Raw genomic sequence first — 27,674 nt, forward strand, 5'->3', positions numbered from 1 at the left:
ATTTTTAGCTCTGGAAATTTGTATCCCACAGCCTTATAAAAACAGTGGTAATAAACTACCCTAATCTTCAGGTTATTTCACACACCCAATGAGCTTTACAGATAACGTTGTTAAATAGAAGAATTCCACTCTGCCTTTCGCTAGCAGCTTCCATCCATGGAACTCAAAGTGTTTTCAAAGCATTAATTAGGCCTGACAAGGACTCTTAGATAGATAAGTGTGAACAGGCAGAGTCCTCACCCATCTCTCATCCCATCACACACCTCTCTCCCCTTCACTGTCTTTGCCTCAGATAGACACACTTCAGGGGTGTCTACACTGCAGCTGGAAGTATGGCTCCCAGCCCACGGAGACAGACTTGCGCTAGGTCAGCTCCAGCTAGTGCACTAAAAATAGCGGTGAGGACAATGAGGCATGGGTGGCAGCTGGGGCCAGTTTCCAGAGTCCAAACCTGCCTGATCTCCTGGATCTGAGCTTGGATGGCTAGCCCACGCTGAAGCCAGTGCCACAACATCCACACTGCTATTTTTAGCTTGCTTCCACTTGCAGTGTAGACATACACAGTATTCTTGCCAGCAAGTTAAAGAAGTATGGGCTGGATGAATGGACTATAAGGTGGATAGAAAGCTGGCTAGATTGTCAGGCTCAACGGGTAGTGATCAATGGCTCCATGTCTAGTTGGCAGCCGGTATCAAGTGGAGTGCCGCAAGGATCGGTCCTGGGGCCGGTTTTGTTCAATATCTTCATAAATGATCTGGAGGATGGGATGGATTGCACCCTCAGCAAGTTTGAGATGACACTAAACTGGAAGGAGAGGTAGATACGCTGGAGGGTAGGAATAGGATACAGAGGGACCTAGACAAATTGGAGGATTGGGCCAAAAGAAATCGGATGAGGTTCAACAAGGACTAGTGCAGAGTCCTGCACTTAGGATGGAAGAATCCAATGCACCGCTACAGACTAGGGACCGAATGGCTCGGCAGCAGTTCTGCGGAAAAGGACCTAAGGGTGACAGTGGACGAGAAGCTGGATATGAGTCAACAGCGTGCCCTTGTTGCCAAGAAGGCCAATGGCATTTTGGGCTGTATAAGTAGGGGCATTGCCAGCAGATGGAGGGACGTGATCGTTCCCCTCTATTCGACATTGGTGAGGCCTCATCTGGAGTACTGTGTCCAGTTTTGGGCCCCACACTACAAGAAGGATGTGGAAAAATTGGAAAGAGTCCAGCGGTGGTCAACAAAAATGATTACGGGACTGGAACACATGACTTATGAGGAGAGGCTGAGGGAACTGGGGATGTTTAGTCTGCAGAAGAGAAGAATGAGGGGGGATTTGATAGCTGCATTCAACTACCTGAAAGGGGGTTCCAAAGAGGATGGATCTAGACTGGTCTCAGTGGTAGCAGATGACAGAACAAGGAGTAATGGTCTCAAGTTGCAGTGGGGGAGATTTAGGTTGGATATTAGGAAAAACTTTTTCACTAGGAGGGTGGTGAAACACTGGAATGCGTTACCTAGGGAGGTGGTGGAATCTCCTTCCTTAGAAGTTTTTAAGGTCAGGCTTGACAAAGCCCTGGCTGGGATGATTCAGTCGGGGATCGGTCCTGCTTTGAGCAGGGGGTTGGACTAGATGACCTCCTGAGGTCCCTTCCAACCCTGATATTCTGTGATTCTATGATACCCTCAGACCAATTTATACTCCTGGGTTGAAGTTCAGAGACTCAACCTGGAATGGGGTGAATCAGCAAAACTAAGGGCTGGCCTATGTGGAGAATTATTCCAGAATCATTTAACCCTCTAGATAGCACTCTATTCAAGAATAAGAGCATTCCCAGGTGGAGTTAATTAGGAATAGTTAATCATCTTTAACTTATGTCTAACTTAAACTCATCTACCTTATTCTGGATTAACTTTCATGTGTAGACAAATGACATCTGCATTCTCAGTCAGGCTGGTAGAAGCTAACACTCTGTGATAAATATTATCCTCATTTTACAGGTGGGGAAACTGAGGCACAGAAGTTGTGACTCTAGCTGGCTGGAAAATGGTGACTTCTTTCAAAAAATGTATTACATTTTTGGTAGGGGGGGAGGGGAGTTATTTTGAATTCTTTGTAACGTGGACCTGCTCTAGTTGTTGCTTACCCAAAGTCACACGGTGAGTGAGTAACAGAGCCAGGAAGAGCATCCAGATCTCTTGACTCTTGGGCTGCTGCATGGGCCACCAGGCCAGTCTTCCCTTCTTCTTAATCAGTAACTCACAAAGAGCAATAATGCCTGGCATTAGGCATAGATAAACGTCACTTGCTATTAACACCATATCACAAGAGCAGCTCCTTTGCTTACCCTTCCCGGTATTCACACCCCTTTCACTATGAGGATTCATGTGTCAGTCAAGACCTGTTGCTGTCTTTTTTTGGCTACATGTTCTTTCTTTTTACACCATCCTCTGTTGCTTGCTTTGACATGCACTGACAAGTGTTTGACTGGGGGATTCCTACATGAGAATCCCTGTGGCTGATGACTGTTGCCTCTTCACTGAACAGTTGGTTGACTCTGTCAGCAGTCATGCAGAGGGAGAACGCCCTTGGATTTTCCCTTTCACCTGGCACATTAAGATGAGGAAATTTTACTGCTGGTGATGACAGCACCTTGCGTGTGTGTCCTGGCAGCATGACAAGCAAGTGATGGAAGAAATAAAACTCCAGCACAGTACAGCACCACCCTTTTGCTGCTTTACTCAATATATTTTTAAATCCATGCTTTAACTTGATGTCCTAAGCCACTGCCCAGAAATGTCAGGCATTTAATATCCAGGCTCCTCTAAGGATCATCAAGCTTAGTACATGTAAATATTAGTGTATGCATAAGGGGGTCATTGATGATATAGCCTGGACCTAAATCCTCCTCATACAGGAGAACACATTCTGGTTATAATAAACGGGGATGCAGTGAAACTCTGCACCAAATTCTCCACTGCTGACACAGGGAGGTTCAGTTGTTACTTGTATTCCCCTAGCACCTACAGTGTGCAAGGCACTGTCCACACCCACTTGAGGACACAGGCCGTGCCCTAGAGAGCTCACTATCTAAGGCAAGCAATACACCAATGGCTCACGAGAGAGTTAAAACATAACAATCAAAATGTATACATCTTTGTAAATAGACATCCACACTTCCCAGGTGCCCCTCATCCTGCTAAATATGAGCTGACTCACTTCTTGTCATCATCACAGCAGAAGAGGGTCTTGAGAGCAGTTTGAAATCAAAGGTATGTCTATACTGAAGTCGGAGGGGCGATGTGGGCTGGACAAGGCCACCTGCGGCCCTGGATAATTACTTGAGTGGCTAGACTGCGCTGAGGTCCATGATGTAGCTTCACTGCTATTGATACCCGAACTAGCTAGCTTAAAGCTAGCCCAGGTATGTCTGCAATTACCCCACCAACTGTGGCAGAGGCATACCCTAGGTTCATGGTCTCCTCAGTCATGTCAAGGAAGGTGGCGTGTGTGTAAAGGACAGCAAGGAAGAAGACGTGAAGACAATTATAAGGAAGCAGAAAAATGAGGATTGAGGCTAGTATTCAAATTTCACCTCCCAGCATGAGCAAGTCTCACTGCACCTCAGCAAAATTCACCCCCAGGAGAAGGCAGGCACTGTTTCCTGCATTGCCTTCCTTCAGGGCTCCCAGTCCAGGGTCCGTAGAGTCATACATTTTAAAGCCAGAAGGGGGCATTATGACCATCTAGACTGATCTCCTGCATAACACAGGCCATAGAAGTTCACCAAGTGACTCCTGCATCAAGTCCATAACATCTGTTTGAGCTAAAGAATCTCTTTTAGAAAAACAACCAATTGTAATGTGAATACTTGTCATTGAAAGAGAATCCACCCCATTCCTAGATAAATTGTTCCAATGGTTAATTACCCTTGCTGTTAAAATTTTACATTTTTATCTCTAGTCTGAATTTGTATAATTTCAACTTCCAGCCACTGGATTTTATTATGTCCTTGCTAATTTAATGCTGTTAGAAATCGTCTCCCGCATAGGTATTTACAAACAGTGATAAAGTCACCTCTGAAATGTCCTGCAAATTATGGCTGCTGTGGGCAGGGATGCACTCATTCAGTGCACTCCCCCTCTCCCCCCACAGCCAGCGTTGCCCCACATCACTTTCCTGTCCAGTCCTGTCACAGCACCCTGATTTACACCAGCAGAATCTGACACAAACCATTGATTGTGTAGTGGTAGTACATAATAATTATGTTACTATAGCCCTGGTCAGGGCCAGGGCTCACACTTTGCTAGGTGTTATCCAAATACATTCAAAAGACACAATCTCTACTGAAATAGTATACAACCTCAGAATGCCATTCTGAAAATGTTGCAATAGACTGCACTATGAAGAATGCCATCAATTATAGGGAAGCCTGCTTATTATTTCTCTTTTGAATTACCATAGCTCCTAGGAGCCCTAGTCAGGGATCAGAATCCCATCGTGCTAGGGACTGTACAAACACAGAACAAAAAGATGGTCCCTGCCCCACAGAGTTTGTAGTCTAAGTAATCTTTTGGTGTTCCTAGATAACCTATTATCCTCATGTCAAGTGGAGATGTGCAGTGGGGGGAAAAAAGACTTCAAGAGGGCTATGATAAAAAAAAAAATCCACTCTAGCCCCCATCTTCCACTCCAGTATAACCCCATACCTCTTAATTTAATCTTAAACATGAGCCTCCTCTGGGTTCAGAAGTGAGTTTCTCTCTTTGGGGATTTGAACAGCAGTTAACTGACAAAATTCTCCTTAAACACTAATACGACCACTTTCAAATTGGAAGGCAGTCAAAGGGCAGTGGTGATTTTAAAAAACAAAACCCCTACAAACCCAGTGACCCAGTATTTCAGAATCATCACAGGCCTTGAGTGACTCAGAAGGGTTTAAAGGTTACGTGTCTAATAAACAATGCTGAGATTTGACAAGAAATTTCCAGACCAGACCAGTGGTCCATCCTAGTCCAGTATTCTGTCTCCAGCCAAGGCCAGCACCAGAGGCTTCTGAGGAAAGTGCCTGAACCCCACAGAAGGCAGATATGGGATAATCTGCTCACTATGTTAGTTCTCCTCTTGGTATAAAATAGTTAAAGATTGTTTTAAGCCCTGAATCATGATGTTTCGTATGAATTGTAACCACTCTGGACATTGCTGATATCCTCCGGCAGTGAGTTCCATAGCCTATGCAATTCCGTGCAAAAGTATTTTCGTATCAGTTTTGAATTTGCCACTTCTTAATTTCATTGAATGTCCCCTTGTTCTTATACTATGGGACAGGGAGAACAGAAATTCCTGGTCTACTTTCTTTAGACCATACTTTGTTTTATATACTGTTATCATGTCTCCTTTCATAGGTCCACAGTCCCAATCTTTAAAATCTCTCTTCCTATGAGAGTTTTTCCAGACCCTTGATCATTCTCATTGTACTTCTCTGAACATCCTCAAAATCTTCAAAATCCTTGTGAGATATGGTGACCAGTACAGTACGCAGTATCCAGATGACACTACACCATTGATCTATGGCATTGAGATATTCTTTGTTGTTCTCCACCCCATTCATCGTAACATCTTGTTTTCGTTTTTGACTGCAGCTGCCCATTGGGCAGAGGTCTTCATTGAGCTGTCTACAGCGACACCCGGGTCCCTTTTCTGAGTTAGTATGGTTCATTTAGAACCCTGTACAGCAGTGGTTCTCAAACTTTTGTACTGGTGACCCCTTTCACATAGCAAGCCTCTGAGTGTGACACCCCCCCTTATAAATTTAAAACACTTTTTAATATATTTAATTCTATTATAAATGCTGGAGGCAAAGGCGGGTTTGGGGTGGAGGCTGACAGCTCGCGACCCCCCATGTAATAACCTCGCGACCCCCAGTTTGAGAACCCCTGCTGTACAGTGTATGAGTAGTTGAAGTTCTGCCCCTTCTCTCTTCTCTTCTCCCTGTCCTCCACCCCCAGTGCATTGATTTTGCAATTATCAACATTGAACTTCATTTGCCATGGTGTTGCCCCACCTAGCTTGTTTAGGTCTCTCTGAAGTTTCTTTGTGTCATCTGCAAATCTTTCCATCTGACTGCTCAGCTCCCTCAATAGACCATTAATAAATCTAAGGTACTTGCGGATAAGGAGGACATTAATAAACATTAAGGAGCTGTGTCCCTATCTCTCTGAAGGGAGAGATTGCACAAGTAGCTCCTTCATGTTTAAGGCCCCAGTTCCGCAAAGGACTTAAGCACAGGCTTAACTTTAAGCACATCAGTGATCCCATTTCTGTGCTTAAAATAACACACGTCTTTAGGCCCTTATTCAGCATGATATTTAACTTCTCTTGTAACCTGTGTATTGCTAAAGTTTTGTGTCATATTGACTTTAGGCTATGTCTACACTACATACCTATTAGCGACACAGCTGTGCCATACAGCCGTGCTGCTAAAAGGCATGCAGGGTAGCTTCTGTTTGTTGGCAGGTGTTGAAAGGAGGCACCTGAGAGAGTTCTCCCGCCAACAAAATACTTCCACCTCCAACGAGCAGTAGGTTCACACCACTAACTCTCCCTTATAATGCACTGTGGCGCAGGAGACTTCAGTCAAGTGAACCTAGTGAGGCACACAGCATCTGTTCTTTTTAGGGTCCCAAATCACTTCTTTGTCAGTAGTAGCATCCCAGTTTTACAGATGAGGAAATTATCACAGAAAGGTCACTTGTTGAAGGTCACTCAGCAAATCAGCTGCAGAGTAGGAGGTAGAACCCAGGAGTTCTGCCTCTCACTTTCCTTCTCTAACCACTAGATCACATTTTTAACCCTTGCGAATACAGTGTCTCTCGTTGTCCCTCACTTGTGGCTGGACCACAGAGAGGTTCATGAGTCTCTTACAGCTTTTGAGCTAACAGACCTGAGTCTTTTAGCTCAGAAATAGAGATCTCGAGGTCCCAGGTTTGATCCTGGCTGCCAGCAACCCACCGAGGGATGCTGCGGTACACTTAATGTTTAAAAAATATAACTAAAGGAAATAAGCATCAGATTAGTTACATAGGGAGAAATGAGAATGAAATCAAACTGGACCCCAAGGCAAGGCTAGTTAGAGAACAATAGATGTAATTCTTCTTAATCAACAAAAACTAACAGCACAAGAAAGAGGAAGTTACCCCACAAGGCAGCAGATACTTTAACTCTGGGTGTATGTTAAGAAATAAGAAGGTATTTTAGGCACTTGAACTTGTACAAAGATTCCAGACCTATCGATTTCACTGCCCAGATGCTATCCTGTTTAACTGCGAAATGACCTTTGCTGAATGACTCCTTTGGTAGAATCCATGCTAGGCTTGTGGTGTTTTGCTATCTTTTAGTTGTGTGTCAGTCCTAAGAATAAAAGGAAGCTGCCTCTCTCTCTGCCTCTCCCTCTCTCTCCTCCCCCCCCCATCCTAATATAGATCTAAAAACTGGTGTACAGTGAAGCATTGTACATAGAAGGCCATCCAGAGTTTAGCTGGACATGGTATGAAAAGGACTTCCTTCTGGGTTATCAATTATCATGCACATCCTTTCACAGTATTTTCCTGGCTACAATACCAATTGCCATAGCTATTGCAAAGCCTGGCTTTTTTCTGTGGCATTGTTTCTGTCTCTCCTCCCCAGTCTTTACAGTGTAAAACCACGTAAATCCTCCTTGTGTTGGCTTTTGTACATTTCATTATTCATCTGTTTGTCAAAGTAATCTCTTTGGACAAAAGATATTTCTGTTCCTTTCACTGCAATTTTATTTCCAGACAGGACTTGCTTTAATCGGCAACCCTCTTGTCCACACAGGCCTCCTGTTCAGATTCAGTCGTTTTATCGGGGTGATCAGAGCTTAGGTAAGGAATGCAGCGAAAGCCCAAGGCTGGGCTAGGTGCGTATGTGAGTGAGGACAAGCTAAACACTAGCTCGGGAGTAGAAATGTTGTGTCATGTATTTCTCAATGGTCATAGCTGCTTTTATAATGTAATTGTTTCATTTTTCTTTGCCATCAGTTGTGTGGTTGGCACCAGTTGGCTGTTTTTCCCTAAGCCACCTCGCCTGATATTTGTTAAAATACACAAGGTGCCACAAGTACTCCTTTTCTTTTTGTTAAAATGCAGTGCTCCGATCAAAATGTTTCCATAGCTTCATTGGGGGCTGTTGGGTGATTCTACTTGGCATGGTTAGCTTAGAACGTCTCTCCTACTCACATAGGATATGATCTTCCTGTGAGTTTAGTGGTGACGAAATGGGCGGGCGTGATGGCCCTTGAGGGCAAAGTCCTCTGTTTATCCGCAGAAGAGGTGGCAGCCCTTCAGCCCATGACACACTCCCTGCTGGGGTGGAGGCGGCCCAGCACCTGGCCCTGCACCTTATTTTCTCTGAAATCTTTGGTTTCACCTCAGTCTGTTTGCTTTGCTTTGTCATGTGCTGTGCCTTTTCTTTTTACCTGTACTGGTTTATTCTACAGCATATGACCACGAAAGGAGGGATTCCACAAATTTCCCGTTTGTGAAACCACTTCATGTTGGTCGGTTTCTCTCTCTCCAAGAATGAAACAGAAATGCACCGATAAATGCTCGTTAAATTTATAGCCCCGTTGCACTGTAATGTTTAATCAGTGCTACGTGACTGTGTGCTTCAAAGCAGTGTACAAGTTCAATGCAAGGTGAATCTTGTCTAAAATAATCTGGAAGTTCATTCAGAGGTGAAGGCAGCAGCAGCTTCTCACAGACGGGCTGGGGTTAGCGGGAGGTTACCTATTTCTTCCCTTTAATATGTAAACAAAAGAAAAATGCTACTTGCAGTGAACTTGGCATAGTTCTAACAACAAGAAAAATAATTGTTGCATGATTAACTGAAAGCAGAATCTGGTATCCTGCAGTTGCTGTCACCCACCAGTTAGAGTGCTCCTGGATAGAAAATTGATAAGCAGCATCTTTGGGGTTTTATTCGAGTATGTGCATCAAGTCATGAGTTTCCCATGCATGAGAAAGGAGGATCATATCTCCTGGATGGTCCAGATTACCTCACCCTTACATTGAGTAGTACCTTCCTCATTGAATAATCCCCTTGAAACCAATGGGACCATTCACCAGAGTACAATATTATGCCATGTGAATAAGGGTGTTGGGATTTGTCCCTTAGGCATTCCAGAGCCCCGTTTGCCCAAGTATCTAGGCACTTCATCATGGCTGCACTTGTCCAGTAGATGCTGAAATTTTGATGGGGGACATTAAAGTCTTCCAAGAAGCTCAGCCCATCTCCAAAAATGTGTATACAAAACTTAACTGCTATATAGTCCCATATCTTAGATTTACTGCAGAAATGTCACAACATGGTAAAATCGTTTTTATCAGCCTCTAAATCAAAAACATCCTTGCTACGAGTATCCAGGCACTGTGGGTTCATCCAGCATATCCTCCACTAGAAACTGGATACTTAAAGCTATTTTTCCCTTTCTGTTATTTTAGGGTTACCTGTGAAGGCTGGGTGACACACATTAGCTTGTTGTTGGATTGCTGCTTTGTGAGCAACATAACTTGACTAGTAGAATGAAGGAGAGAGAGTTTCTGCATTTCGAGTCATCTGAAATGTTGTTAGTAAATAAGTTTGTGTGAATGTGTAGATAAATGTACATGTAAGTCATTGTGCAGTAAGTGGTTTCTAGTTATCAGGAGCCTATTTTTGCTCAGAAAAGTTGTCTATATCGCGGCAACGTGTGGGAGGGGGCATGCAGGGGGGTTATAGTGGACGAGAAGCTGGATATGAGTCAGCAGCATGCCCTTGTTGCCAAGAAGGCCAACGGCATATCGGGCTGCGCTAGTAGGAGCATGGCCAGCAGATGGAGGGAAGTGATTAGTCCCCTCTATTCAGCACTGGTGAGGCCACACCTGCAGTATTGTGTCCAGTTTGGTCCCCCCACTACAGAAGGGATGTGGACAAATTGGAGAGAGTCCAGCGAAGGGCAACAAAAATGATTAGGGGGCTGGGATGCCTGACTTACGAGGAGAGGCTGAGGGAACTGGGGTTATTTAGTCTGCAGAAGAGAAGAGTGAGGGGGGATTTGATAGCAGCCTTCAACTACCTGAAGACAAAGGGGTCCCAAAGAGGTTGGAGCTCGGCTGTTCTCAGTGGTGGCAGATGACAGAACAAGGAGCAATGGTCTCAAGTTGCAGTGGGGGAGGTTTAGGTTGGATATTAGGAAACACTATTTCACTAGGAGGGTGGTGAAGCACTGCAATGGGTTACCTAGGGAGGTGGTGGAATCTCCATCCTTAGAGGTTTTTAAGGTCCGGCTTGACAAAGCCCTGGCTGGGATGATTTAGTTGGGGTTGGTCCTGCTTTGAGCCGGGGTCATATCCTATGGGACTAGATGACCTCCTGATGTCCCTTCCAACCCTATGAGTCTATGCAGGGTTACGTGCCACCCAGATTTGCTGCTTGGTTTGTACTGAGCATGTTCACACTGACTGCACATGTTCAGTAACATCTGTTGAAGCTGCTGCCCTCACTCTGCTCCCCCACTTCCCATCAGCAGGTACAGGTCATCTCTGCCTGTATTTGTAAAAGGTTATTTTGGGGTTTTTTTTACAAAAAAGGACGATTTTCAAGTTTCTAATAGTACAAATAAAGAAACAAGACTAGAGAGTCGGTTTGTATGGATATAGAGGGAGCATGGGAACTGGAGTCAGTTCTTCGGTTTTGAGCTCTGCCAATGACTTGATGTGTGGCTATGGGCAAGTCATGTATCCTCTGTGTTTTCCCCATCTGTACTGCGGGAATAGTAAAACCTACCTCAGAGGATTTGATGTGGGGCTTTCGTTGCTTGTAAACCACCTGGGGGATGCTTAGATGGAGACACTATGTATAAGTGCTAAATAGTAGTACCTGTTTTGTTAAATTTTGGTCACTACTGACCTGCACCAGAGGTCCAAGACGGCAGATCCCATTTCCTGTCCTCTGACCATTATACTTCCCTTCTGAAAATCTTTTCAGTGTATAAGGGCATATTTTTTGTAATTACTTTAAAAAATGAATTTTAAACTTTTGTCTTCTTCTTCCAAATTTAAAGGGCTCTAGTTAACAGCTGAAACATTCAAGGGTGAGCACTCTTCTTGCCAGCTGCTGGTGCCCTTCTTAGGTCTGTTGTTGTAAAAATGGGGATCGGGTGATGCAAATAAGGTACAGGAGAGTTTTAAGAGCTGTCAGTATTTCCAGTCCTTACCTTTTTTTTTTTTCCTGATGTGAACTCTGTTTCCATAGAAATTGGTCTGGAAAGGCAGCCAGCAGCTGAGATGGAGAACTCTCTTGCAGAGTTCAGGGCTGGCTGACAACTGCAGGTGCCAGTCTGCAGAAGCCAGTGACAGACTTTAAGAACTCCTTGGCTCCTAAAGTCTGAAGAAAAAAATTTAAAGAATGAGAAGGAAAAATAACTCCTAAAGATGTTTTCCTTGGTGTGTCTCTCCTCCCCCCACCCCCGCCCTTCCACTTTCCTGGCAAATCCTGCCTTAAAACTCCTTTCTTTGAGCACTTTCACTGCTAATCTGCACTGTGGCACAGCACACTTCCTCTCTCACCGTAATTGTATTGGGAGAGAAAAGCAAGCGGAATTTGAAGCGCAGTACAACATCTGAACAGGGGTAGTGGGGGAGGTTGTTGGAATTACAGTAGCACTGGGAGTCAGAGCACTGGATTCTCTTCCCAGTTCTGCCACTAAACTCTAGTATGACTCAATTCTCTCATGTGTAAAATGGAGATGATAATATTTATCTACTCTGCAGGGGTGTTTGGAAACTAAATTTAACATTTACCAAGCACAGAGTGTCTCTTGGATAGAAGGTGCTGTAGAAGTGCATCATATTATTAAATAGCATTCCCCAAAGGGCAGTCTTTCCTATCTCCTTTTCTGTTGTCCACTCCCGTATTGTCTATTTGTTTTATTTCGATTGTAGAATCCTAAGGGCAGGAACTTTGCCATCTTCTTTACCTGGAAAGACGGTGCCGCATAAATAATTTGATGGGCGTGACCATTTCTCAGAGTGCAAATTGGCTAATAAATCCAGCGCTGTGAACTCTTGTTAATTGCCCTTTCAGAATATTCCCTAGCCAATCAGTTGTCACTAGAGCTAACTCGGATTTTTTTAACTTTGAAATTCCAATTTTCATTAAGTTTCTCATGAAAAATGTTCACCCCTTTTCAACCAGCTCTAGATGTCACTTTATAATGGCTCTGGAACCTTGAGATTTCCCTCGAATTTGCTTTAGCGTTCCATGCAGGCACCAGTCCAGTTACTTAGTGACTGAGGCCTTGATCCTGCACCATTAAAGTCACTGAGAGCTTTGCTATGGACTTCAAGGGGCATAGGATCCATCCCTAAGAGAATTTCCAAAAATCTTCCAGATTATCACCAGAATCTGACAAATTAATTCCTGCCCATGATCTCATATTGATCTGCCATCAGACTTTTTGAATTCTGACCAGAGTTATAGCTCACCTCCAGTTCTTCAGTTTAGTCACACAGGCTACTGGAACGTCATTTCTTTTTTGCAAACATGCTTTAAAGACTCCATAAATCAATACTTATTAACCAAAAGAAAATGCTATTTTTTCAAAAAAACAGAGATCATTTACAACCAAAAGCACACAATAAACCATATAAATAGCAGCATGTCTAAGATTTTAACAGGAATCTTGTAATAAACCTCTGAAGAAAACAGAAGATCTCACACTGTAATTTCACTATAGCTTCAAAGTAAATGGAAATCCAGGGATATTCATCCCAATAAGTTATGAACATTTACAGATGGAAAAACAAAAAACCTTTATATACAATGTGCAGACGAAAATGTTTCTGGAGTGCTTCCACTGGAAACCCAATTTAAGAAATACAGAATCTTATAAACAGGCAATAATGGGTCCAAAAATAATCCAGACTGGACAGAATAGGGTGTGGTCAGTCTCAAATTTTGCTCCATTAAATTCTGGCCCTTCCGCATAACCCTTCCAGATTTTTCTCTTGTTGCTTCCAAGAATTGTTTCATTTAAAGAACTTAAAAGAAGACAGAAAAATTCAGAGTATTAAATTAGCATCCTGACTTTCTAGCATACGTACAATTTACTTTCTCTCTGTGCCTGGATTTTCCATTTGTAAAATGGGGATAATAGGACTTCCTTACCTCGCAGAGGGTTGTGAAGTTAAATGCACTGAAGATTTTGAGACACTCAGATATTGTGGCAATAGGGTTCATAAAAGAGTTTGGTTGGAATCCTGGCCGGACTGAAGTCAATGATAAAACTCTCTATGCCTTCAGTGAAACCAGACTTACACTCTTTTCTTTTTCACAAGGAAATGAACACACACCAAATTCCTGGTGCCTTTTCTTCTTAGTGCTAACTTCGTCCAGACTCTCAGTTACTTCTGCAATCAAGGAGTTTTTCTTTATCTCTAAATATTATTTTCCCCGTAGGAATAATTGAAATGTCACCAAAATCAATTATTTGAATTTGCTTCTCTGTGCCTGCTGATCTTGGACTCTCTTAGGGCTTTTCAACGTTACAGAATTCTATATTGCTGACAACGGGGGGAGCTGGAACCAATGCGGAGCGTAGTTTAGCTGCAAGCGTAGACAAGGACAAAAACCATCGTCAGCACTGATTCAGCTGTATTTGTTGCAATCATCTATTGCCAAGCAGGGATGATTCTTGTTAGTGTAGACAAGACCTTATGCGGTGGTTCCTAAGGGTTCGTTTGAAAAAGTCCGACCTTGCTTTGGGCGGGTTCAATGACAGGGTGGTAAGAAGGCAAGTTCTTTCTTTATACTAGAACCCGCACTGTTGCTATCCGTTGCGCAGCTCCATTGGTGACAGCAAGGGTGGGAATTTTTAAGGAAAGCTTAGTGTTAAGTAGCTTAACTTAAGAAGGTCTTTGGGCAGCATGAAGACTAAAAAACTACTGGGTACGTAGAAGGCAGCAAGCAAAAGACTGCTCATCCTCCTTGATGGGAGCAGACAGAATAAAGTGGAGACACCTGCCAGTCCATGCTGGCCAAAGGCACGTGTGACTGGTGAGTTAGCTGAATGGAGAGGGTTGGGGAAGAAGAGACGCTGCAGCTTTTTACAGCTGGGTCCAATGTCAAACTGCAGATGTAGATCCCTAGTGTATAGAGACGACTTCTGTTGTCTACTAGCCTCTATCTTGAAGACCAAGAGCAGGGCTGGGAAAATGACCCTATTTTAGGTTTAAGAGCCAAAGCATTAGTGTTAGACTTGTGTACCAGATGATAGTGGGAGGGTGTTAGGCTGATCTGAGCCCTGGCATGTCAGGTAAGTAGAAGACCTTGATACTATTCAGAAAAGCCTTGGCTAATATACCCTTCTAGCACAGCTGTTCCTTTTTGCTTATCCATTCGCACATTGAATCTACTCCCTACCCCCTCCACCCCCAAAAAACCCCCACTTATTCTGAGGCAAGATTGCAGGGACCTGTTATTGGCACCGCCTAGATCCAGGTCTGACTCTTCCAGGCACCTGACTGTCTCTTGCTTGAAGATGAATCGAGTTCAACTTGATGAAAGAAATCCAGGATAACTGTGTTCAAATTTGTTTAAACGGGTTAAAGGATTTGCCAGTTAACAGACTTTAGTCATCTTTACCTTTTCAGCGTATTTTTTGCTAATGGTGTGTGTGTTTGTTTGAATAGTGGTTAGTGCGCCTCTGAGAGAGGCTTGTCAGGGAATAATGTTTCTGGGGACGCCTCGCAGACTGGCTTCACTATGATACACGATTCCCGAGCACCATGGAAAATCAACAAACTCCTAATAGAGATTAAGCCTGTATCTCCTGCTGTACAATGACTGGAAGGGCAGTAGGAGTGTGGAAACTAGAATTTTCCCTAATTTGGACTTTATTGAAGGGGAAGTTTATTTCCTGCTTTATTATCCATTTCCTCTCCCCATGAGTAGTTGACACATTTAAACTTTGCATCTGTGTTGGCAAAGGAGCTTCTTTTCCAGTCCTCTCACTGGTCTTGCTGCTTAGTCCGAAAAGAAATAATCTCCGCACAGTGGGGCTGTGAGTGGTTTCTAGTATTAGTTTATCTGTAGTTTTATACGTTTGTTTTTAATCTTTTAAGAGGCTCAGGATGACTCTTGTGGAGCTGAAAGAAAGTGAGATGTCATCTTCAGGGGTATTTTTTCTACCATTCTGTAATTGAAAATCCATGAGGCGGCCACCAGGTTTTGGCACCACTGTGCTATGGCGACGGGCAAGTACTGAGATAATTACATGTAGTCTTGTTTTACAGAACCCAGATGCACAGTCCTGCTACATAACTGTCTCCTCAGAAGGGGAATGGTGGTCAGGAGTCAAGAAATCTGTCCCTGACACAGATTTCCTGTGTGACCGTACGCATCTCACTTAGAGCCTGCTCCTACTCAGGTTAAAATCAATGGAGATTTGCCTGCTAGTCAATGGGAGCAGGACTTTCACTTGTGTCCCCCTTTGTTTCCCCATCTGTAAAATGGGAATAAGAGCACGTCCCTACTCTCCCAGGGTGGGCTTGTGTGTGAGTTTGCTCATGTTCACAGAGCACTATAAGATTCATAGGCAGAAGGCTATGGAAAGTCAAAAGCCTTCTTGTGAATTCGAGGTAGCATTGTCTTTGGGTGCTGTTTGTCAAAACGGTGCCAGTTCAGACAAGAAATATATTTCCAAAAAGTCCCAGGGAGACCAGAATCTGAGAGTGGAGTCTGAGTGTGATTTGGGTGGCTGAAATTCACTGGCTGATTTCTATTTATTTATGTATATTTCATTGCCCATTCTGCCATGCAGCAAACCCAGAGGTGAGGTATATCTCACACCTTCAGCTTCATCGGGTGGGGGAAGGGCCTTCGTGGTTCAGGGATCCCATCTCTGGAACTCCCTCCCTGGGCACATCCCATAGAGGCTCTCTGTAGATGGTGCAGGGCCTTCCTGTGCAGATCAGTTTTCACCTTAGACCTCATGGTTTTCCACCACATCTCAAATTCCCAGCCCCTTTTGTCCATTTTTCGTTTTTCTTTCCAAAGTGGCTACTTCTGTCTGGGCTATCAGAACCAGTTTCATCCTCTTGCCTGTGATTGTAGCGGTTAGACAGTGCCCCGAGGCTGGTATGAGTTGGGTAGAATCCATGCAGGTCAGAGTCACTAGCGAGACAGAATGAGCAAGTTCCCGCTGCAGCTGTGCTGTCTGTGGGTTTAAAAAGAACCTGATCCTTTTTCAGGCCCTAACTTTCAAGAAGGATTGAAATTGCTCTCCCCTTCCAACTATAGCAACTCTGCAGAGAGAGAGCGAGAGCGCGAGCGTGTGTGTACTTCTTTACCTCCATGGTGCACTAGTGCTGATGTGCCTCAGGTGAGCAGTCACTGATCATCTGCACGTAGCCAGGGAGACGTACGCTCTGCTCTGACTGCAGTTAGCGCAGTTTGGTAGCATAATAGGAAATACTCCCCTTTCTTCCCCCCCCCCCCCCTTTTTTTTTTTCCAGTGTGTGTGCGCTGTCGAGTTTGATTTATGGACTTGAAAAGTAGACTCTTTGGTTTAAAGAATTAATGGTATTTGCATATTTTATTTTGGAATTTCCCCCAGAAGGCACATACTGAACTCTGCGAGCAGTGGGGCTGCATGAATGTCTGTGCACAAACCTTTCTTCCCCGCCCCTTTAACTTTCAGATTTAGCTGCAGAGGTGAAAAGTTTAAACAGTAAAACCAATAAAACTACATTTATGTGGCAGATAAATTGTCTCAAGACAGCTCGCCCATAGCAGTAAGACTTCCTACTTCAGGGCCTCCCTCCCTCATCGTCTAAGGAATACAAAACACTCCACTTTACAGCAAAGCTGTTCCATTGTACAGACACTGCAGATGCCTTCAAACTGGGCCATATAAAGAAGCCAGAGTCCAGAGGTGTAAGTCTGTCCAGCCCATGTACCCACAGGCCTGCCGATCTCACAAGATGGATGTGCTGTAAAATACACAGACTATCCATCACTGTTGCATTTTGGCTCCTGTCAGCCTCGATCACTGAGGGAAGGCCCAGACCTAGCAATGGCATTTGCATACATATAGGATGTTTTTTTATTTTATTTTATTTTTTTAAAATCCGCTGGTCATAGTCCCTAAGCGATGCAGGGATAGCTCAGTGATTTGAGCATTGGCCTGCTAAACCCAGGGTTGTGAGTTCAATCCTTGAGGGGGCCATTTAGGGATCTGGGGCAAAAAATTGGGGATTGGTCCTGCTTTGAGCAGGGGGTTGGACTAGATGACCTTCTGAGGTCCCTTCCAACCCTGATATTCTATTCTATGATAACATGGAACTGGAGATATCTAAATTACACACCAGATTGGACTAAAAAAAACCAAACAGCTCTCCCTTCTATATCATCCAGACTCACTCTGCTAAAACTTCCAGCAAAAGCCATAAGCAGATTGGCCTTGCAAAGTGTCTGGAAGGTCAACAAATTCAAACCCTCTCACCCCAGTGGGAGGAAGGTACCTTCCCTTGAAAATGCTCACTGTTCGAATCTGGCAGCTGTTAGCATGAGTGGCTGGGATGATCTCAACATGGGGAGAGTGGCAGGCGGTGTAAAGTATCCAGGACTGAAATGGGAGGATCTAATCCACACCAGCACCTTGAATTACATTCTGAGTTGAAGTAGTGGCTGGTGTAAACTACCCGCCATGTCATACACGCCCTGCAAGACATGCCACTAAGTAAGCAGCTAGCAACTGAAGATGAGAACAGTCTTTGCTTTTGCGGCCCCATGCAGAGAGCACTGCAGAAGTGCCCACAGATGAGGCAAGGTCCAGCCCCCGAAAAGGAAACTCTTCACCAAGCTTAGGTGAAAATAGCACTCTTGGCTTGTTCACTGTCACCCAGTGGCTGGCCCTTTAAGAGGAGATGGTCTGAGCCCCACTTGTGACATGGTTAGCCTGCCTCCCGCTCTGGGACCCAGTAAGGCCTCTCGGGTAAATAAGGAAGAGGCCTGGGTTACTGGGGAGAAAAGGAAAGATGCCAGAGAAGGAAGCAAGCCCTGAGCATTGCTGCTCACTGGAGAGCAGGGAGTAGTGCCGGGGAGCCCAGGGAGTAGAGACTGAACAGAGCCTGGGAAGGGCTGAAAGCTGCCAGGCCCCAGGAAGGAGCTGTGTGGCAGGGAGTGGGATTTTGCTTGGATTACCATACAAACCCCCCAAGAAGGAGGGCTGCTGGCCTCCTGAACCAGTGGGGCAAAGGGCTGGAACTATGGGGCCAACGGGTCTGTAGTCAGTAACAGACTGAATGAATAAGATCCCAAAAGGCGAAATCTTATGAGAAGGATTCCGGTCTTAGAGTCAGTTATTGCAAAGAACGCAAGGGGGAACTGAGGAAGTACCTGCAGGGCCATCCCAGGCCACCAGGGGGCACTCTGAGATGGCACCCATCCACACACACCTTAATAAAAAGCAAGGGGCAGGTATCACTCCTGTCTCCTCAGGATGTTTCCTCTAGCTAGCCATCATCACCTCTGTCTTGCCAGGGTTGGGTCTTTGCCAACCAGCCCTCATCCAGGTCCCAGGCACGGGAAGACACTGGGAAAGCAGATACTGCACTTCATCTTGGAAAAAGATGAAGACTAACTACGTGTTCCAGACATGTTCCTTTGCAGACTAAATATGTGTTCCCTTCAGGAGGCTCCAGCTTCAACCAGCCACAACTTGGAAGCCCAACTCTGCCTTTTCAACTTCTGTTCAACTCCTTGCCCCCTCCTTGCTTCCCCTACATTTAAAAATGAGTCTCCAAACCAATGTGCTGTTTAAAAGAACACACTGTGCTGATGAAACTCCCTTTTCTGAGCATCTAGCCAAGCGCAAGCTCTCCCAAGTCCAGTGTGTGCGGAATACTACTGCTGCTCACACTCGTATCATCTCCACCCTCAGACAGTTCCACTGTCTGCCCAGCTTTACAGTGTCCAGAAGAAAAATATCCTCCTTGATTTTGACACCTATCCATGCGCTTGCTGTAGCGTACCATACGCACCTTGGGCCAGGTACTGTTCTGTTCTGGTGTCTTCAGCAGAGTTACTTTCAATTTACATCAGTGTCACCAAGGTCAGGATCTGTGTGTCGGTCTCTTTCCATTCACACCCTCTTGCCTGAGCGCTGTCACACTGCAGAACTTGTCATTTGGAAGAGCTCCCTGTATCCTTCCGCCTCATCGCTCTCCAGCTTTCTTCAAATCTCCTTTGAAAGCCTCGTCTGTGCCTCTGTTTTTCTCTCCCTCCGCTTTGGGATTTTATTTCAACTCCATGCATGTCACTGCCTGGCTGGGTGGAGGGTCTGGAGACACCAATTTGTATGGAAGCAAAGCTGTGCTGTTTTGTGTCTGTGTGCGTCCTGGCAATCTAGTGCGCTCCTATGTCGCTGAGTCCTGAGCTGTCAGTAGATATTATGGTCCAGTATATATATGATTTCCTGGCAGACTCAACGAATCTGAAGAGAAGGTTCTGACCCCATTATTCTGCAAGTGTGTGAAACGAGAACATGAAATCATATTTAAGGATTTATCTCTTTAAGGCTTTTGAATATTTCTGTTTGGAAAAAACTCCTGCAGTTGATGTTGAACTTCAGTTTGCCGTTAACACTGACCTACTGTATAATGGCGCATAGAATTGAGAGATGGAAAAGACCTATAAGCTCCCGTCTAATCCATTCCTCCCCCCGCCAGCGCGGGATTGTTCCCCACAGTCTGTTTTCTTTGCTGTGACCTACATAGTCAAAAAGAATCTTGTTGCACATTTTTGTTTTGTACCTTGAGGTCCTCATGGAGCCAAATCCCCTTTTTTGTGTGGTGGGCTGTGTTGTTAAACAGCACTAGAGCCCGGAGGAAAGCCATGGAGACGTAGGCACAATGGGCTCTCTATGGTCCTGATTTACTTCATGACGGTAACTGCTAGATAAAGTAGCTGGGCTGTTCTTCTCATGGGATCTGCCATGGCTATAGGGGTGTTGAGACCAGGGGAAGCGAGTGGGGAAGTTTGCAATCTCTCCTACCCCCCCCCCAAAAAAGAGTCGGGATAAAAGCTAGAAGGGGGGGGCGAGAAATTAAGCATCCATAATTTTCCTGTTTAACCAGCACCTTAACTTTCATATGAGTAGGACAATGGTAATGCCTTTCTCTAGAAGGGTTCTCAACCTGGGGGTCGTGAGCACCCTGCTCTTTCCATATGGTGAAATGTCCTTTCTGGGTCTCAGCTAAATGAAAGGAAGGCTCCCCATATGGAAAAGAGGGTCCTAATATGAAAAAAGTTGGAGAAGCACTGCAGTAGGATAATTCAGTGTCCTGTGAAATAAGACAGCGCAAGGGAAAGTAGGGGTTGGTCTTAGAAATCTTGAGTAAATTTCCACTGCTGGAACATGGTTTCCCCCGATATACAGTTCCATTCATCAGAGCAGTTAATTTAATAAAATCCTTTACACATATACAGCACAAATGTTTTTGTCTCTCAGGATCCCAAAGTGTGGCATGAAATGTCAGTTATGAAGTATCGCTGAAATGCAGCTACTTATCCAAAATGAATTTTTCTTCTATATTTTAAATTCATTATACCAAATTCATTTGAAAAAAGCACTTTTTTTCTGTTTCTCCAGCCGGCTTGTCTTATGTGGCCTTCTGATGCAGAATGTGCATTAAGCATATTGTTGGATGCACTGTCATTCTGATTGTCATTTTGATTGAAGTTAGGGTGTAAAAGGCACGTCTGATCATAGTTCTGCTTAATTAACACCCTCACTGCAGCCAATATCTCAAAGTTTAAAAGTGCAGCATGGGGAAGAGAAGCTTAAGCATCTTTGTGTCTGAGGCGGGAGCCAGACGCCATCCAGAAGCCTTGACATTCATAGAGGATAAACAGTGTTGTCAAGTATGACTGCAAAAGACAATCAAATTATGTCCACGAAAGATGTGGAACTGAATGTCAAGTAGGTGATCTTGAATGTCAAATATTTAAACAATGCAGCATACGTCTGCGAGGTGGGAGGGTGAAAGATCCCAGATGTCTTTGATTAGTCACTGATCTTTGGAGTTCAGGGAGGAGAGTTTGAACGTGTTCCTTTGAATCCCAGGTTTGAAAGAGGCTCTTGAGAAAACTATTCTATTAGCATGATTATTTCCTCACCCAGGATCAAGGTTAGCAGGGTCTTTGTTGACAGTGGGCAGCCATCAGGGTTTAGGGGGAACACCCGGCACAGTGCAAGTGTGTGCATGGCACATGCATGTGTTGATTTTATGACTTTGTGAAATGGTTCAGATAAGAATGTACTACTCTGCACCTTTGTCCAGTGCTTCAGAACCAAGATTCTCAGACATCTGTGAAACCATCTGTCTTCCCTTCCGGCCTCCAGTTGGAACTGCCAGGACATTCCACCCAGAAACGGAACGGCTGGAAAGCACCTGCGCAAACCAGTCCAGTTTTGTAGACACATTATGCTTTGATAATGTCTGAACTTTTGGGCACCTACCTCCCCTCCACTCCACAGTAGTGGAGACCTTTGTAAAGCTCTTGGAACACTTCCAGCACTCTGTAATAGAGCTGGGCGACATTTTTTGGACAAATCGTGTATTCACTGAAAAATGCAGTTTTGGTGGAACTGAAACTATTCGCAAACTTGACCCAGTGATTTCGGCTGGGGTGAGGTGGTTTTTTTGAGAGTTAGCAAACTGGGGGTGTGCGTGCCTATATGTCCCCTTGATAACTTTCAGTCCACTGATTGGGGCACTTGCCTGGGATGTGGGAAACCCAGGGGATTCAGTTTTCCTATTGACGCTGTTCCACTTTGTATAAATACTTAAATGTTCACTGGGCCAAAGAGAGAGGAGAGTGAAAATGCCTCTCTAGCCTGAAGAGCAGCTCTGTGTGAGCTTGAGAGCCGTCTCTTTCTCCAACAGAAGTTGGTCCAGTAAAAAAATACTACTTCTTCCACCTTGTCTCTCTACAGCCTGGTGATTAAGGCACTCAGCTGGGCACTAGGAGATGTGGATTCTAATTCCTCCTCTGTATCCGGGAGCGAAGATTTGAACCCATATCATCTTCTACCTTGCAGATGAGGGCTTTAATAGCCCACTGGGCTGGATGGACCTTTGGTCTGACCCAGTATGGCTGGTCTTATGTTCTTAGGCTATAGAGCCATTCTATCTCTTTCTCTGACCCACTGAGAGAGAGAGAGAGAGAGAGAACAGTGCACCACAGAATAATCTGCAGGTTGGAGCACTCACCTGGGAATGGGGAGAGCTGAGTGCCTGATCCAGAGTGAGGATTCAAACCTGAGACTCTCATTGCAGGTGAATGCCCTAATCACTGAGCTAAAGGTTATGACAGACGGACGGACGGACACACACAGCGTGGTTTGCTGGGCCTACCAATTTGCAGACAAATTCCAAACATTTTCAGAACCAAATATTTTCCCTGATTTTTTTCGGTTTCCTGGATGAACTGAAAAACCAGTTATTCACCTAGGTCTCCTCTGTAATGTGTGTGACTGGAAATATCTTCCTTGGCACAGTTCAAATGAAGTATCAGGTAATGTAGTTGAAGAAGGGAGGAACTTAATATGACTTTAACATCTGTATATAGATGGTCTTGTGATTATGGTAACAGGACACCGGGTTTCTATTCCTGGCTCTGGCACTGACTTGCTTTGTGAATCTGAGCAAGTCAGGTAACCGCTGCGTGCCTCAGTTTCCCCTCTGTAAAATGGAGGTAGTGTTTACCAAGCTTGCTAGGGGTGTTGTGAAACTAAATTAACTCAGGTTTGTAAAGCATTTTTAAATTCTTCTCCAAGAGATCCTGCTAGCCTGATCCCTTGGTAGCTTTTAGTTGGAGCCTCTGATCTTTTAAAAAAAATGTATTCATCACATGATGGGTTTGTTTGTTTGTTGCAGCTTCTAGATCTGTTCATCCAGTGGGACTGGTCGACCTATTTGGCTGACTATGGGCAACCCACATGCAGATATCTTCGTGTGAACCCAACGACAGCCCTTATCCTGTTGGAAAAGTGAGTATGGCTCAAGACATTCTTTTGATGGTTTCAACTGTTGTACTTGCTTTAACAATGCATTTCATTATTCACACTGACTACTCTCTGCTGATCTCAGGTAAGCGGAAAATTGCTTGCTAGCAGATATGCCTACGTTCAAAGGGTCAATCTTGCACCCTGGTGTGTGCAGTGGAAGAGTCCCTCTGGCAGCTAGTCCCTCTATTTCACACTAACTGGAGCTGCATTCTACGTATCACCATGCCTTCAAGCAATTTCTATTCTATATAGGTTTTATACCGATATATTTTTAAATTGGGACACACATTCTACTTTACTTTGAGCAGTTTCCTCATAGTATACGTAGCTTCCCCTGTATATGTGTGTGTGTGATGTGGCCACCAAAAGGAGTCTTATAAATTGATACCTTTTAGGTTTTCACAGGTTTGCATGCAATGATGTGTTGTTAATGGGCTGCAAGGACCCTGTAGGGAAGACTAGACAGTTTCACACTAGGGATGCTAAGAGCTCCCAGGTGGCTGTGCCTTGAGGTAAGTCTTTAAAAGACATGATCCTTCTGAAGATCTGGGGCAGCCTGGAGAGAGAGCACCCTTTGCTTCCCTCGTTCCTCAGCTGTAGGCAGCTCCAGGTGGCTAGGGCCAGTAATGCTAGCCACCCCTACCTCCCTTAGGCACCTTTGAAAATCCCAGTCTAAGTGTTGAAAATTGCTGGTTACCAATGTTAGGGTTCACCTCCACCTTAGATGCCTGTTATTTTTGTAATACCCCCAACGTATTTGAAGGCTGTATTCTTTTTGCATCTTGCTTTGCACGGCCCTTCAACTGCTTACCAGCAATCCTCAAAAAATATGTACCCTGACATCATATGGATGGGAGTAGCGAATTCCGCACAGAATTGTAATGTGGCCGTGTATCTGTGGAACGGGGGTTAATTGAAACTTGTCAAGTGTACAGCACTGTACATAGGTGCTGAGTGTTATTCAGGGCATGGTAATAACCATCTGCATAAAAGGCTTGGTTCACACTCTGGCAACAGCTGTGCTTTAGCAGGATGCAGCTCACCCCAGGCAAAGTGCTAGGCAAGTGGGAGCTGCAAGGTGCACATAAATTAAGTGACTGAAATCGATGGAAAGTGAGGAATCCACTCCCTGGTCAGTCAGGAATTAGTCTGCTTAGCTGGAAACCCTTGGGAGGGGAGGGAGGAGATCTCCTTACGCTTGGCACTTACAACACACTTCACCCATGTCTCCATATCACCCGTGAACATCAGTTCTGTGTAACGAGTATTTCTTTCAAAAAGCCACAACAAATAATTCCGCCTGCCAGCGTCACGAGACTTGCCTCATTTTGATCGAGTCAAAGTGAGTTTCACATGTCCAGTTGATTTGCCAGACCACACCCCTGTGCATCAAACAGCTTGGCACATACCTCAGCTAAGTGATTGTAAGGTTCATGCTGACATTCGCATGCTTGGTTCCACAGCCTCATTTACACCCCCCGTCAGACTCTAGGCCCCTTGTGGATTCTGTGTATAACGTAGCGCTGACTCCATCTCGCATCACCAGTCCCATTGGCTTCTAAAGCGTATGCTGTCTCAATGACTCGTGAGGAGTTCCACACTGAACTCCAGTCATTGACTTTACGCGTGTACATTTCCTCTCCTCCCCCAGACATCGAGACCAGAATTCCAGCCATACCTGTACGGAACTAGCTTTGCCAACAGGACAGTCTGATCTGCTGGTTAATTTTTTAACTTATTTTCATGATTATCTCTTTTCCTAATCTCACCTCTTTCGTAGGATATCGCGAGTGTAAGTATGCTGCTCGTTTGGGCTTTTACGTTCACCTTGCAATGAATCCTTTATTGTTTGATTTAAGTGGAGCACTAAACGATCTAAATGCAAGCTCTATTTGAAACCGTTCCCCCCGGTAACACTATCGTCTCAAATGCACTAAATAACAACTAAAAGAGAAGCTTTTACTGTGTCGCTTTTTTATGGATTAATTTCAACAAAAGTTGACTCAATCTGAGGTGGTGTTGGCTGGGATAGGGACAAAGTTTAACTTTCCTTTATTTTTGTTGTTAATTCTCTTGTGGTCGTGCCTAGAGGCCCCATTGTGCTCAGTGCTGTGCAGACACATCATAAAAGGGACAGTCCTTACTCCAAAGAGCTTACGATTCCAGAAGCACTGTTTGGCCACTCAAAAAAAAGATTGCTTTTTTGGAATGATAGAGTACAACCCTCAACCAAAATTCTCTATGCGTGCTTTTGCTTTCCATCTACTACAGAATCAGGAATTTTCCGCAGCCTGAAGTTGCAATGGACTTGACCCATGAATTCAGCAATTTCACCAGAACACTGATGGCTAACCACATGGGACTGAGTGAAAACACATAGTTATGATCAAACTTTGCCCTCAGTGCTGGTGTGAACCCTCAGACATGATTGGGACTCTAGAATGCACATTTTAAATACAAAATTTGGCCCTTAGGAATGTGTGGAAAGGGTTTTAAAAAAAGAGGGTCATTAGATTCCTCTAGCCAGATAGAGGTGAAATTACTTTGTATGCATGGGTTAATATGAATCACGTAGTTTACACAAGCCCATGTGCTTCAGTTTATGGATTCAAATCTATGTCCAGAGGAAAGAAATCCAGCCACATACAAGTGGTAGTACAGGCTCCCAGTTTAAATAAGCTTTGCTGCCCACAATGTTTTGAATACAGATAAAACTGCCAAAGGAATGCACAGATGTTTTTAAAAAAAATCATTACAATGCTGCTTTGTCACTTTTCTAGGTAACGATTGCCATGGCAAAGCAAAATAGCATCGTATTGCATCAGCAATAGATGCGCGTCATCCAAAGGTCCCAGTATACTATTACACAGCTGCTGGAATCGGAGTTAATTACATTATACACCAGACATCTAAGACTCCAATCCTACAGTTGACATCAGTCGGAATCTGCACAGGCTCAGGAGTCTGTCGGCCCAGTACCGATGGCAGGATTAAAACCTGTGTTATCATATCAAACAGTAATCAAATATAAAAACTCAGCCATCTCCAAAAAGTGCATGTTTTCTTTCTATGGCATACCTCTTTATACTCCGTGTCAGCTAGTAAACTCAAGTAATATTCTTCCAGAGGCTGCATTCTGCCATAGTTTAGAACAATGCATTGTCGTTATTCTATGCGGTCCTAGTCATGGACTATACAAGGCTTTCACACACCTTCAGTTTCCGTAGTTTACTTAAATCTTTGGGGAAATAATTCCATCTGTTAACATCCAGCTTTTCAAGAACTTTGGATCCAGCCCCAAATGTAAGAGCTCAAGTTTATCTGTCTTTGTCACAATAATCAGCATGTTGACAATGTCAGTGGACACAATAGTTTTATCGATTTTACTCATTGTGGGCCTGATCCAGCAATTGGAGCCATGCAAGCTGTCTGTTTGCAATCACTCAGAGCCCCCTTGGACACTTTGAAGATGCATGGTGCTAATATAAGTGCTAATTATTATTTTAAATAACACTTCAAAGCATGAAACATGAAATCTGTAGCATTAAAAATATTGTGTCCTGTAGCAGTTAGCAACACTAACATCTCCCATCATGTACACACTCCCTGATTAATGTCATGGTGCTTCCGGCAATCACACTCTTTCTTTTAAGATGTGCACTAAAGCATTTGTTTTGCTGAGTAAAATCGTCACAAGCTATATACAGTAGTTTAAAAAGCACTACCACTGTAAGTTCCTGTCTTCAGGCATTTATAACTTTAACAAATGATTATCCCTTGGGAGAAAGGTTATTGTTGTCCTTGTTAATAGTTCCAAGGTTTGTGGTTTTTTGAATGTTTCAGATTCCACTTTTTTCCTGAGATTGGAACATGAAAACATAGTGGATTTTTTATCTGTCAGAGGTGTTTCAAGAGGGGTTTCTGTTGTTTCTTGATTGGAGGACTCAAAAGCCTCTAATTTGGATAACTGCAAATTTTCCAGGGACTAATATCACTGTTTCCCCATTTGGGTGCTCAAAGCTAGACACCTCAATCCATATTTAGACAGCTAAATAGGAGCTTAGCACCTCTGAAAATCAGATTGCTTTTTTGCCTAATTTTAGGTATCCAAGTCTGAAAATGGGTGTGCCTTGCCCAAGGACAATTACCTCTGACATGCCTGATTGCAAAAAAAATTTTTTTTAATGGTGGTGGTATAAAACAGTGGTGGCTTTTTGAGGCCGCCAGGCTGGATGTTCGTTAGGATGTCTAGTCCCCTGCATAGGTACCTAGAGCCTTGGATGGGATTGTACGCGGAGCGGTTACACTTCTATTTTTAGCATAGTAACTCAGTCTGAACTAGCTCAAGTATATCTCCTCATGCTGGAAATTACACCTCCAGCTTGACATACAGAGTACCCTTATCTGCTTTGAATCCAGAACATTGCCATCTCCAGCTGCTTTGTAAATGGGCTTGGAGTGCCACTTTTTGTCAACCTTACATGCCTACTTTAGCTGTCACTGGCCTCCAATGTTATACGCTCTGCCCATGTGCATAGAGACT

At 44.2% G+C, this 27,674-nt stretch overlaps 1 protein-coding gene across 3 annotated transcripts in view; it reads left to right on the forward strand.

Moving 5' to 3' along the window:
- EXOC6B (exocyst complex component 6B) overlaps nucleotides 1-27,674 on the forward strand; it is a 449,711-nt gene that overhangs the window by 414,444 nt on the left and 7,593 nt on the right. For all 3 annotated transcript variants that reach the window (XM_077816057.1, XM_077816058.1, XM_077816059.1), the window contains one exon: nucleotides 23,001-23,113. In XM_077816057.1, the coding sequence (XP_077672183.1) occupies nucleotides 23,001-23,113 (113 nt within the window). The remainder of the gene's footprint in view (nucleotides 1-23,000; nucleotides 23,114-27,674) is intronic.

Source organism: Eretmochelys imbricata, chromosome 4 (assembly GCF_965152235.1).
Source record: "Eretmochelys imbricata isolate rEreImb1 chromosome 4, rEreImb1.hap1, whole genome shotgun sequence".
NCBI classification, from domain to species: domain Eukaryota; kingdom Metazoa; phylum Chordata; order Testudines; family Cheloniidae; genus Eretmochelys; species Eretmochelys imbricata.